The sequence below is a fragment of the Cavia porcellus genome, unplaced genomic scaffold, assembly GCF_034190915.1.
Source record: "Cavia porcellus strain 051 isolate PalLab524CR breed Dunkin Hartley unplaced genomic scaffold, mCavPor4.1 scaffold_15, whole genome shotgun sequence".
Lineage (NCBI taxonomy): Eukaryota > Metazoa > Chordata > Mammalia > Rodentia > Caviidae > Cavia > Cavia porcellus.
The window spans coordinates 5,105,413-5,117,514 of record NW_026947498.1 but is presented as its reverse complement, the minus strand read 5'-3'; the positions used below and the strand labels follow the sequence as shown (position 1 = coordinate 5,117,514).

Genomic DNA, 12,102 nt, shown 5'->3' with positions numbered 1-12,102 from the left:
CCAAACTGGGGGGCTGACGCAGCAGTAGGGCATGAAGTGCTCTCTGCTGAAATCAGCGTATTAATCCTCGAACAGGCCAGAGCTCTTGTGGCCTGATCAGCTCCTAAAGGTCCTGCCCTTTGACACTGTTGCATTGATGGTGAAGCTTCCAACATACGAACTTGGGGGACCCTCAAGCCCTCGTACCCTACGTGTGTTACTGGCAGCTGTCTCTGTAGCTCTCGGTCACCCTTGTCACTTAAGTGCATTGGAGAGGACACACCAGCCAGATTGGCATCGGACAGGTGGCCAGTTGTGGTTAGCAACACTGCTGGTAACCAGGCGATCAGGGGGAGGTTTAGGGGAGTCCACTGCTTCCCCTGTGTAGTCAGTGCTCTCCTATGACTTAAGATTCCCTTTGGCCACAGTGACTATAAATAACTAAGCGATTAGAGGTGGTTTGCAGTTTTGTTTCATAGGAGGTCCCTGGTTTCCTGTGATCTCTTCTAGATGTCCTTTCTTCTGAGTAAACCCTGAGAGTTTGTGTGAAAGGGATGTCAGAAACATTTGTGTTCTTTGTTTTTGTGAATTCTGATTTGCACATTGCTAAGTATTGCTTTAAGAAAAAGAAGGATTGGGAGCCCTGCTTTAGATAACAATGAGATGGCTTCACCGAGAATCTGGCTTCCAAGGTGCGTGCAGATGAGAAGTGATGATTGCACGTGGCGTGTCCCCGTGGCCCACACTGCCTGGGGGCGGTGTACGTTTGAGCAGCTGGAGTGAATCTTTCTAGCGCGTGTCACCTGTGCAGTAGTTACATGATATTGGATTTGCACCTCCAAAATGAAATGTCATTTCAGCCCCTTTCAACATTTGTGGTCCTTGTTCCAGACCCCTGGGAAATAGGTGCCACGGCTTGGCATCCACATCTTCTCTGTGGATCTCCCTCATTCATCCCATCCTTTCCCCCAACCCTGCCTGAGGTGATCCTGGATAGTCCAGGGAGCCCCATATTTAAACCCTTGGTGCGGCCCTCTCCTTGACCTGAGGCCTGCATGTCCTATCCTCCCGGCACGTCCACTGGATCCTGATATGAATTACTCTCAGTGAACCCAGAGCTGACCAGTGATGTCTGTTGACCACTCTTGCCTTCCACTGCATTTCCTCCAGTCACTCTGTCTTTCCCGGGCGCTAGGCCTGAAATCTTGGGCTCAATTTTGAGGCCCCATTTCTCATAACACCCCGAATATGATTGTTCTGCACACTTTTCTCAGGCCGACTGGACACTGACCTTCATGGTCTGCTGTCACACTGGTCCAGGGATTGTGACACAGCAGTCAGAGGGGAGACCCTACCGTGGATGGAGCAGGTCTCCTTCAGGGAGTCCTCGCTGCTCCCAACTGTCAGCCCATCTTCCCCGTGGCTTTACGCGATCTCCCAAGATGACCCCCTGCCCTCTGTCCATCGCTGTTACCGCCAGGCCTGTTCCTCCTGGCGCCCCTCTGTGTAGAGAATAGTTGCCCTCACATAGTGTTGGGGCTATGTTCGAGAAGTGAGTTGTCAGGTGGCTGTGGGGTGTGGGATGTTGTACACACTGAGCCTGCGTGTAAATCGCGTGACTCCTGCCTTTGCTCATGCGTCCGTCACCTGCTCAGTAGGACCTGGCTGTCTGCCTGCGCCTCTCTGTCCTCTCTCAATTGTTTGTTTCCCTTCGTTCCTGCACTGCCTGCCATTCTGCACGTTTTGCTTGTTCATGTTTCTGCCGTGTGGTTCACACTAGAGACACAGCTCGCTTAGGGCAGGGACTTTGGACTCTGTTCAGTGCCCTATCCTCATGGTGATAGGCAGGTGCCAGGTGGCAGACACCCAGCTGTGTGTATGGAATGGGTGACCAGACAGGTGGGCTGCTAGTATGAGCCAGTTTATTATTTTTATAGTAGTTTAAGTTTATTTTAATTTTTTTTAGCTCTATCATACCCATTTCTAAATACAGAGAATAGAAAAATAGTGTAACAGATACCTGTCCTGTCTACTTCACAGTTATTAACATGCAGCCTGTTTACATCATCTGTTTTGGAGGCAAAGTACAGATATGGTGGTGTTCACATATCTAAGAATGAAGGCTGTTTGCCGCCACTGCTGTGTGTGGTGGCTGTGATGTGGGTGGTAGAAGAATTTAATGAGGACAGGAAAGTGCAGAGGGACATTTACTGACGCAGCGCCGTGAGGGACAGGTAGGACCCTCAGGACAGGGATGTGTTGCCTGGTAGGGGTGGGGCGGGTCTGATGTCCACCTTGGCAGCGGCATCCTTGGCTGTGAAGAGCAGCAAGCGTGGCTGTGTTCCTGGCAGAGGTTGTATGTTGATGCCCTGAAATGCTGGCTGCCAGGCGGGGCATAGGAGGTGTTCTGGTTATGCATTACAGCTGTGCATCTCTTCAGAGCCCACAGTGCTCCTAGTGGGGCTTCAGGGAGACTGGCCCTTGGAGTGTGGGTTGCTCCAGGGGATGAGTTTAGAGCTACCTGTGGTGCTGGGGGTGGAGCCTGGCTGGAGGGAGCATGGCACAGGGGTGTGGCCTGCCAACTCTGTCCCTGTCTCTTATTCCTTGGTCTTGCCCTGGTTCCAGCAGCTGTGAGCGGGTTCTCCTTGGCAGTGCCCCTCTGCCATGCCACCCTTCCGTGGAGCCAGCTGAGACTCTGGACGAAAACTGTGACAAACCATGAGCTAAAACAAACTTCTCTTTGCTTGAGGAGGAAAGAAGAAAGTAGTTGTGTCCTGCTGGTCCCCAGTTGTCCACATTTTCCTGTATCATCACAGTATTCTCACAGTAAGGCTGACAGTAATTCCTTTTGTTATTTAATATATATCGCTCATACTCAGCTTTCCTGGCTGTCTCAAAATGCCGCTTCCAGATAGTTCATTCGAAGTGGAATTGTGTATCTGAGGGTCATTCAAGTCCCTTCTAATCCTAACACCCCCATTTTTGCATGTCACCCCTTCTCTGGGATGGATGTGTGCCCCAGAGGTTTTTCTTTTGAAGGATCTGGTGTCTGCATGAGGATGCCTGGAGAGCCTGGATCTGTGCCCAGCTGTCCTTTTGGCAAGATGAGTCCTTTGAACCCCCAGATGCAGGCCCCAGGAGCCTCTGGGGAGTGGAGTAGGGGAGGGGCGCCCTTGCAGTTTAGGGGCCGAAGAGCGGTCCCTGTTTGGGTCTGGCAGTGTCTGTTCTAGGTTCTGCCTTGTCATCCTTGGATTTGGATTTGGGGGAACAGAAAGCAACCCTGGGCTCTCCATTATTTTCTCTGTGTGGAAATTCATTCTTGCCTTGTCAGTGGTGGGGTTCAGCTTAACTTCAGAGAGGAAGCAACAGTCTTCCAGAGGCACAGGCTGGACTCTCGAGTACCTTAGTGCTTGGGCGCTGCAGCTTCTTCCACTCAGGGCTTTTGCTTGTTTGTTCACGTCACAGATAGGGTAATAAATTTCCTTGTGAGGCTGATGTTTGAAGACACAAATATTGTGCAAGATGCACAGAGTACTAAGAGTCACTCATGAACTTCTGAGCCAGTGGGGACTTCTGAGCCATGGTTAGGATGTACTCTAAGGAGCCTACCATATTTCTTTGGATCTTGATTTCGAAAGTTTATCACCAACTTAGTATCCTGGTCTATTTTCTGTTGCTGTACCTGAATACTTGAGACTGGGTAATTTATAAAGAAAAGGCACTGATTTCTTACAGTTCCATAGAAAGTCCGGGATGGAAGTCTTGGTGGTAGCTTGCCCGCTGGTGGAGCTTAGCGCACAGTCCCGAGACGGTGCCCACAAGAGACAGCCTTTTACGTGGGCCCACTCTTGTGGCACCTACCCACTCTCTTGATGACCCTGTGATCCCTTAATGGATAAATCCACTCAAGAGGACAGCCCTGAGACCCTGTCACCTCCCAAAGGCCATAGCTCCAAATACCAGTAACGTCTAAATGTGGGGTTAAGTTGCCAGCATATGAATTCAGGGGAGAAGGGTTCAGACTGTAGCACTCAGAATCTTTATTACCACTGGTAAAATACAATGTATTGAGTATGTCCAGCTGCAGTCAGTCATCTAAGGAAATGCCAAATTACAGTCCTGTTCTCGTTTCTTTTCTCCTCTCCTCTCCTCTCCTCTCCTCTCCTCTCTTCTCCTCTCCTCTCCTCCCTTCTCTTCTTTTTTGTTCTTTTCTTTCTTCTCACACAGGAAATCAGGGGCCCATTTATGCAGTGGCTTGGGAGGCGTGTGGATCCTGAAGGAGTAATAAAATCCAGCAAACTCGCCCTTAAATTTGTTTCATCGTACACACCGGAAGTGGAAATCACTCCATCTTCTGTACCTGTGGTCACCGACACAGAGGCCTTCTCATCAGAGCATTTTAACCTGGAGATCTATCGCCAGAATCTGCAGACTCAACGCCTCGGGAAAATAATCCTGTTTGCCGAAGTGACCACCACGACCATGAGCCTCCTGGACGGGTGAGTGCAGGGAGGCCTGGAGCAGCGCAGTGAGGAGTTGGCCTGTGGCTTCCGCCCTGTAATGCAGGTCAGGGATGGGGCGGGGCACGGGACACTGCATTCAGCAAACCTGCCAGCCTGGCTTGTGTGCTTCTGACCTCCAGAACTGCGGAGTAGGAAACAGAGTTAGGTACACTGTTTGATCAGAGATCTGTGTCATGCAGTAAGAGAAACAGAATTCTCTGGAGAATTCTCTTTGTTTTTTGATTTCTGGCTTTTGAAATTTGTTTGTTTTGAGAAAGGGTCTCAGACTGGCCTGGAACTCACTATGTAGCCCAGGCTGGCCCTGAACTCATGACACTCCTCCTGCCTCAGCCTCTCGAGTGCTGGGATTCAGGCCTGTGCACCATGCTGGCAGATGTGTTCTGTGGCTGTCTCCTTCCCTCCCCTCCTTTCACTCAGGCCTTTCCGAGTGTCCTTGAAAAGAGAACATTATGAAAAACCATTTCACAGGTGGCTCTATTGCTTAGGTTATTACTTTACTTTTGTGCTGTTATAATCCGTGTTAAGTGCTTACTTGAGGGTGTTTTGCAGAGGTAGTAGTACTGTAAATTTGAGAGATTGGGTAAATTGAAATACATTGGAGCTTTATATTTTTAAAACTGTTCTGGTATGTTCGCACCTAGTATATTTTTTCAGGCACCCTGTAATCCCCTTTGGATATTTGAAATTCACTTTTATTGCAAGTTTCCTTTCTTGTTCCTTCTGTTCTATAGAGGTAAGTTCCCCAATCTGTCAGTGTCCATAAATACATTTTAGTGTAAAAATTGGAGTTATAGAGGGAGGAAATAAAAAAAAATCTTCTCTCAATGTAAACCAAGATTTAAAGAATGTAAGATTCCTCAAATAGAATTGGACTCCTAGTTTGTAGGTACATAGATATATAATAGACTGGATATGGAATTCACATGTAGAGGTATTTTTGCCTTTGTTCTTCATTTTTGAAATATAATAATGCTAATCTAAAATGGTAGTGTCTTACCCTGCTGTCCAGACTGTTTTGTGACTACGCACACGTGCATACACACAGGCACACACACACATCTGTGTAAACACACTGCTTTAGCACTCTTGAGTATCAGTAAGTTCTTTCTTTATATTGAGCTTGAAAACAAAAATTCTGCCCCAAGCAACTTGGCTCTGAGAAAGTATTCGAGATGCCGAGCCTGGGGGCTGAGCTTGTCAGCCTTCCATAGGATTAAGAGTTTTTATCTTTACAAAAGATTTCACCCTCTCCCAGGGCATTCCCACCTGGTTTCTCTTCTTGTTGGGCCCTTGCACAGTGCAGTGAAGTGGCTTGGGTTATTCATTGTTAATCCCCACCGGCTGCAGGGAGGCTCATCAGCCCCTTCTGTGGGCGCCTCCCTTACGCTCTGAGGCTGAGCTGCTCCCTGAAACCCATGGGTTCCTGGGGTTCATGGCTGCATAGGAGGAACTGAAACAGGGCCCTTGGGTGTCAGAAGGACCCAGAATTGTCCACCGTGGGCCAGTGAGGCAGCGAGATGAAGCACGCAGGCTCTTGTGTGTCGGGAACACAAGCAGAACGATTTCCACCTCGTCTCTCCCCGCTCACACAGGGGTGGCAGACTGCCTGCAGCTCGTGTGCTCCACGCTGCCTCCCCAGATGCCGCCGCTGCTGCACTCTCTGTGGACGGACCTGTCTCTTGCATGGCCCTCCGTGCTGCGTGACCAGATGCTGCCGTCACAGTGGTGCATAGGCTGCTGCTCGGAATGTGTTGTGTGGCAGCCGCTTGTTTCCCAGTGCTCATAAAGACTCGTGGTGCTGAGCACTGCGTGCTACTCTAACGGGCTGGGGGATGTGCGGGCTGGGCTCACCTCATGCTTGTTTCTCTCTTCCTTTGCGGTGCTCCTATGGGAGCGGCTGTTTCCTAATGGGCAGAAGGAGGACTAAAAGTTAAACTAGATATGGGCCTTTATCGTGAGATTCTTCAACTGTTTTTGCTCTGTTAGACCTCTCTGTGTCAGAACACACATTAGCTGGGGATTTAGCTCAGCAGCATAAGTGCCTGCCTTGCAAGCAAGCAGTCATGAGTTCGATCCCTGGTACCGATAAACACACACACACACACACACACACACACACACACACACATATTAGCTAGAAAGTGGCAGTGCCATTCTTCGGAAGTAGGTAATGAGGACATCAGCAGTTTCAGGCACCCATGCACACCTTCCCTGCCATTTTCATGGGAAACACCTGCACCCTCGTGGAGGAAGCTGTCTTGGGCATGTTGGTCACATGCTTTCTTCCTCTCAGTCTGATTCTGAGGCTGGAGATGTACAGCCTTCTCTCTCAGGGCCGGACTTGGCAATCTGTTAGACTTAGGAGCTTGGACTGAGGATGTCACTCAGCAGAACACTTGCCCAGTCTGGGCAAAGCCCCAGGTTTGTCCTAGCATGGGGAGAAAAACCGGCTGAGCCACGTGGCCCAGCACACCCAGGTGCGATGCTGCCGCAGCAGAAGCAGAGACCACTGATCCCTGTGTCCCTGTCCTGGGAGCTGGTGAGTTCCCTAGTGCTGTCTTGCAGCCTGGCCTTCACACCCAGGACGGCCTTCCTGTCCCGGGTCTGTTCGGGTCATGGCTGTGACTTCTAGAAGAGTCCCCTGTGCCACATCTGAGATGGACCCTGGAGAGATGGGGTGCTGACAACTCTTTCTGGGAGGGCTTGGGGTCTGGTTATTACTCTAAGGACTGAAGAGTTACAGCACTTTATAGGCCAGGCCTGTGGCTGCTGTGGAGATGCCTTTTCCAGACCTCAGTTCACCTCTGGTCATTTTGCCTGACTGGTTACCTGTAAGTAACAATCAAAGATATTGTGTAACGGACCCTAAGCCTAAAATCTCTGGTCTCTGTGGTCTGTACTCCACTCTGTCTGCATAGTGGTGGGTCCCTTGGACTGAAGAAGTCAGTGGGCTTGGGTGGAACCTGGCACTGGACCCCACACTGGGCACAGGCTCTGGCTTTTCACTGGTGAAACATCTCTCTGGTGGAACAGCCCTGGTCGTTCCAACTTGGACTGTGAGTGGCAGTTGGAGAACTCTGAAGATCTTTCTTCTTTTCCACCTCTGCCAGCTCTAGTTGGACATTCATCTCATCCAGCTTTGATGAGAGTGTTAGCAAAGGCTGCAAACACTGATATTTTGATTTTTCAGAGCTATTTCTTATACAGCTTTTTGACAGACAACTGGTATATCTCCCACATTATAGAAGGCCTGGACTCCATCAAATGCTGTGTGACAGCAGTGACCTATGGTAGGACTCTTGCTTTTCCTGCCTGCCCCCTTCCTGGCTCCTCTGCATCAGCCTGTACTTTCAGGCCTTGTTTCAGGGGGTGCGCACAAGCTCGAAGACTTAGTGCGCCCCATTTAGGTGCCCGTGTCTAGGACTAGGGATCTGTCAGGCAGGAGTAGGTTCAGCTCTGGGAGATAGATAGCCCTGAAGCATAAGTTCTCTCCCTGTGCCTGAGGGAGGCTAAGGTGGGTGTATGTTGGGGGATGAGGGTTGCTGGCCTATGGTGCCAGGGACCCTGTCATCCTGTAGCCTTAAGACATGGTGACCCAGGCACAGATGTTCTCATCATAGCCAGGAAGCAGGCTGTGTCTATCCCAGAAGGTACATGTGACCTTTTTATTCGTAGCCCTTGACCACAGCCTGGCCGGCTGATCTGCATACAAAAAAAGGCTAGGAAATCAGAGTGGTCTTTCTAAGTGATCTCCACGACTCCAGCTGAAAACCAGACTTCCATTGCTAAAGCACAGTGAGTAGGACCAGGGGACCATTTAGAGCTTTGTCACCGGCAGGGACTTCCGGTTTTTCAGACTCCTAAGGAAAACAGCTGGAGACCATGTGGCAGGGTGTGAACTGTGACAGCCCTAGAGCCCACTCGAGTCAGGGGCAGACATGAATGGGATGTTTGATGTGTCACACTTGTTCTGAGTTATTGCTCGATTCAGGCTGTCGGAGGCACTTGTCTTTTGTTGTAAATCTAGGAGGATTTGGAAGTTTCTCATCTGACAAACGTGTTGGTGAACATCGTATTTTCTCCATGGATTACAAACCTAGCTCAGTTTCTATGGGGCTGGAGCAGATGTTGAAAGCTTTCATTTGGACCTGGAGCAGGACCAGGTGCAGGTCTTGAAGCCATGTGCTTCCTCTTCCTCCTCCTCTTCATCCTCCTCCTCATCTTCATTCTGCCCCCACTGTGATGTGGAGCCCATGTTGGTGATTCAGGAAGGGGAGCAGCAGAGAAACTGGGGACTTGTTTGTTGGTAACCAGCTCGGGGCAATGGAAGGGTTCATGGTTTCCTCCTCTGGAAGTAAAAATTCGGTCAGTGGGTGCTATTCCTCTGGTGTTCTGACTTGGCTGTGCCCCAGCTCCTTGGGGAGAAGAAGACCTGTGTTCGTTGTCCCCTGCCCCTGTCTTCTTCTCTGGTATGTCTTCCCAGCCACAGAATATGTTCCTACTCCTTCATCCGAGGAACATCTGGATAGGCCGCCCTGTGGTGCTGGCCTCGTTTGACTGCAGAGGCCCTGTTCTTCCTTTGGAACCCTTCCTCTGTGTCGGGTGAGCTCAGTCACTCGGTGGGCCTGGGGCTCGGGCTCGGTGCCGTGTCTGGGCTCCTGAACCCGCCTGTGGTCTGTGGTCACGTCCTGTAGCTACAGCGGGCCAGCGTGAGCTCTTGGCAGCAGTGGGTCAAGGAGGGGATTGGATGCCGCAGACCCAGCGTCCTGCTGGCAGAGCCCCTCCAACCTCCCTCTGCCTGTGATGGGGAGGAGCCCAGCAGATCCTGCGCGCTGTAGAGATAAGTGATGATGGATGCTGTGCCGTGGGGACAGCGCAAGGCCAGGCCATGGGGTGTAAGAGCGTGGGGTAACTGAGTCACTGTTATTTTTGGAATAATCTTTATTTGAGTTGTAATCTGTCTTTTGATTGATTAATGCCAAGTCTCTGTCAGCTGTTGAAACTACTTACATGCGAAGCCAGAGTTTGTGCTGATTTCCTTTGCACACTTGTCCAGTGGCCAAGGCTTGGCTGTTTTCTTGTTTGCAAAGAATAACTTAGGTTTCCTCATTAAATAAGGTTATTTCTTCATTGTTGTTTAAACTCCATGATTTTTCAGGCTCCAGTTTGCCTTTTTGCCTTTGGCATTTTGTGGCATAAGCCAAGCCTTGAGATGTGGCCTGGAGAGGGGATGACAGATGAGGTCCGGTCCGTGCCTTACGTTACGTCCACAGAGGCGTGTTCTGGAACACAATATGGTTCCTAACACTGTGCACCCTGTGTTGGGCTAGAAGTGGGCACAGCAGAAACTGTGACCCCGGGAGACTGACAGGTGGGCCGCCAAGTCTTTTTGCTGCTGTCCTTGTTGCTGATGTTGTAAGCTTACAGTCTGGAGGGGAAAATGCTGCAACCAAGACTTCACCTCCAGCCTTGACAGTCTCCCCTCTCTGGGCCTTGCTGCCCCAGCTGTGAGGTCAGGAGCATTGAACAGTAGGTGCTTCCGAGCACTGTTGGCTCCCCCTTTTTGCCCCTGATGACCACGCTGGAGCTGCCTCCAGCCAGCCTCACCGTCTCACATTGACCCAGCACTGAAAATGTTTGCAGCTCAGTCTCTTGTGAGTGGAAGGGACCTTGTGCAGGACATAGTTGACTTCCCGCAGCAGAGGGAGAAGGAAACACAGTTCCATGAGCAGGCTTTAATATTTGTTCTTTGGAGGATTCAGGTTGAGAGAGTGGCCACCACCCTCTGGAACTGTTTAGATTTCAGACTTTGGGGCCCACCCCAGCTCTTCAGTCCTGTGCCATACACCTAGCCTGTCCGAGGTATCTCCTCCGTTTTTCCCCTTCGGGTTCTTCTCGGTGAACTTGCTCCACTCTGCACCCCTCCCCTGGAGTCCGGGCCTGAGAGGACAAAAATTGGGCTGGAACTAATTTAATGGCTGAGTGACCTCACAGTAGAGAAACAGCCGGATCCTAATAGGGGTCTTTGTCTACATTTCCACCCTGGCTGGTAGCATGCCAGTCAAGAGTCAGGCCCGAGACACAGGTGGAAGTGATTAGCGCTGTCATAAAGTTTGAAAAATTGATTCTGGAGGCGAAGTGAATAGATTGGACTTGACAGTGTTGTCCTAAAGATTCTAAGGGAAAATTCTGTAGTTTAATTTGAAATCCCTTGATTATTCATTAGCTTTCCAGATGGCTTTTGTTGATGTTTTACATATTAATGCTGGTATTGTGTTATTGGTGTACTATTAATGTGCACACAGGTAATGAGCAAAGGATAAATATGTTGGTAAAGGTCCCAAATTAATGGGGTATTAGTGCAATTGTGAAATAAAGGGTTTTTAAGAAGTTGATTGCTTTGGAGTAATTAGCGTGGGTTTTTTATGGGCCAATTTTGTATTTTAAAAGTGAAAATGATTGGCGAGCATTTCGTTTGTTTTAATGTTTACTTCTAAATTAAAGTAGACTGTGATTCCAGCCTCCAACTCCGGCAGCTGCCCTGGCCGGGTGTGTCCTGCCCATCTGCCCGCGCCCCATCCTGTTCATATTCTCGTTTCAATCCAACACCTGAATGAGTTAGCCTTTCACATGCTGTGCTCCTGAAGACGGGTTAGTGTGTTGCCTCCACTTTACTTTTCAGTGTTTTGGCTTCTTACATTTGTTACTGGTTTTTTAAAGTAGGGTAAACTTACTCTGATGTTTGCCGTTTTACAATGGGAGCAGTGCGTTCTGCCCAGGTGACATTTCTCTTAGGACTGAACAATCATCTTTCACAGTATTGATCTCCTGATTGGCATTGCTGGAAGAGAGTGGTATCCACAGGCCAGCTGGCAACAGTAGGAGTCCGTGCTGCCCTCGCTGGAGAGTGGGCATCCCAGGTCAGGGTGCCAACATGCTGGGTTCTGCTGTGGTCTGCTTCCGGGATGCAGACTGCCGACTCCTCGTAGCCTGCTCAGGTGCTGGGCAGAGGGTGCGAGCACCCTGAGAGTCCCTTTGATAAGGGCACTAATCTCCTCGCAAGGGCTGCCCCTTCCTGATGGGATCCCTTCCTCAGTCCATTACATTGGGGATGAGGATCCCACATATGAATGGAGGGGGGTGTTAAACATTCTGATCCCAGACTTTGCTGTCTACAAGAGTGTAGGAGAACCGAGTGGACGGAACAGGAATGCGGTCTCCTTCAGGGTGAGGTGAGCTGCCCGCCATGCAGGGCCTCATCCTGCTCAGAGCATAGCTGCCGCTCTCTGCCACCCGCAGCATGGTCTTGACATATCCCCAGCAGTGGCCGTTTAATCTTTTCAGGGAGTGTGGGACTTGCAGGATAAGAAGCAGGCAGTGTGGTGTGCAGTGAGGGAGGCTGCCCGTGACGTGCCCATTCCATGTCCCTTAGTGTGGATGCTCTTGCCCTGTGTTATGCATGCACCTTAGATCTAGGGATGTGGTCCTGCTGCCCTGGGATGGAATCTTTCTGCCACGTACTAGACCAGTAACCTTGGGCAGGCTGGCTGCCTTTCACACCTCTCTCCTTCCCTGTGTAACGTACTTGGTGATATTTTGC

The 12,102-nt window shown here is 50.2% G+C and overlaps 1 protein-coding gene across 4 annotated transcripts in view; it reads left to right on the top strand.

The window, feature by feature from the left end:
* The window catches only part of Hlcs (holocarboxylase synthetase), a 178,092-nt gene that overhangs the window by 51,561 nt on the left and 114,429 nt on the right, over positions 1-12,102 (top strand). For all 4 annotated transcript variants that reach the window (XM_013146122.3, XM_013146123.3, XM_063224491.1 and 1 more), the window contains one exon: positions 4,207-4,478. In XM_013146122.3, coding sequence (XP_013001576.2) covers positions 4,207-4,478 — 272 coding nt within the window. The remainder of the gene's footprint in view (positions 1-4,206; positions 4,479-12,102) is intronic.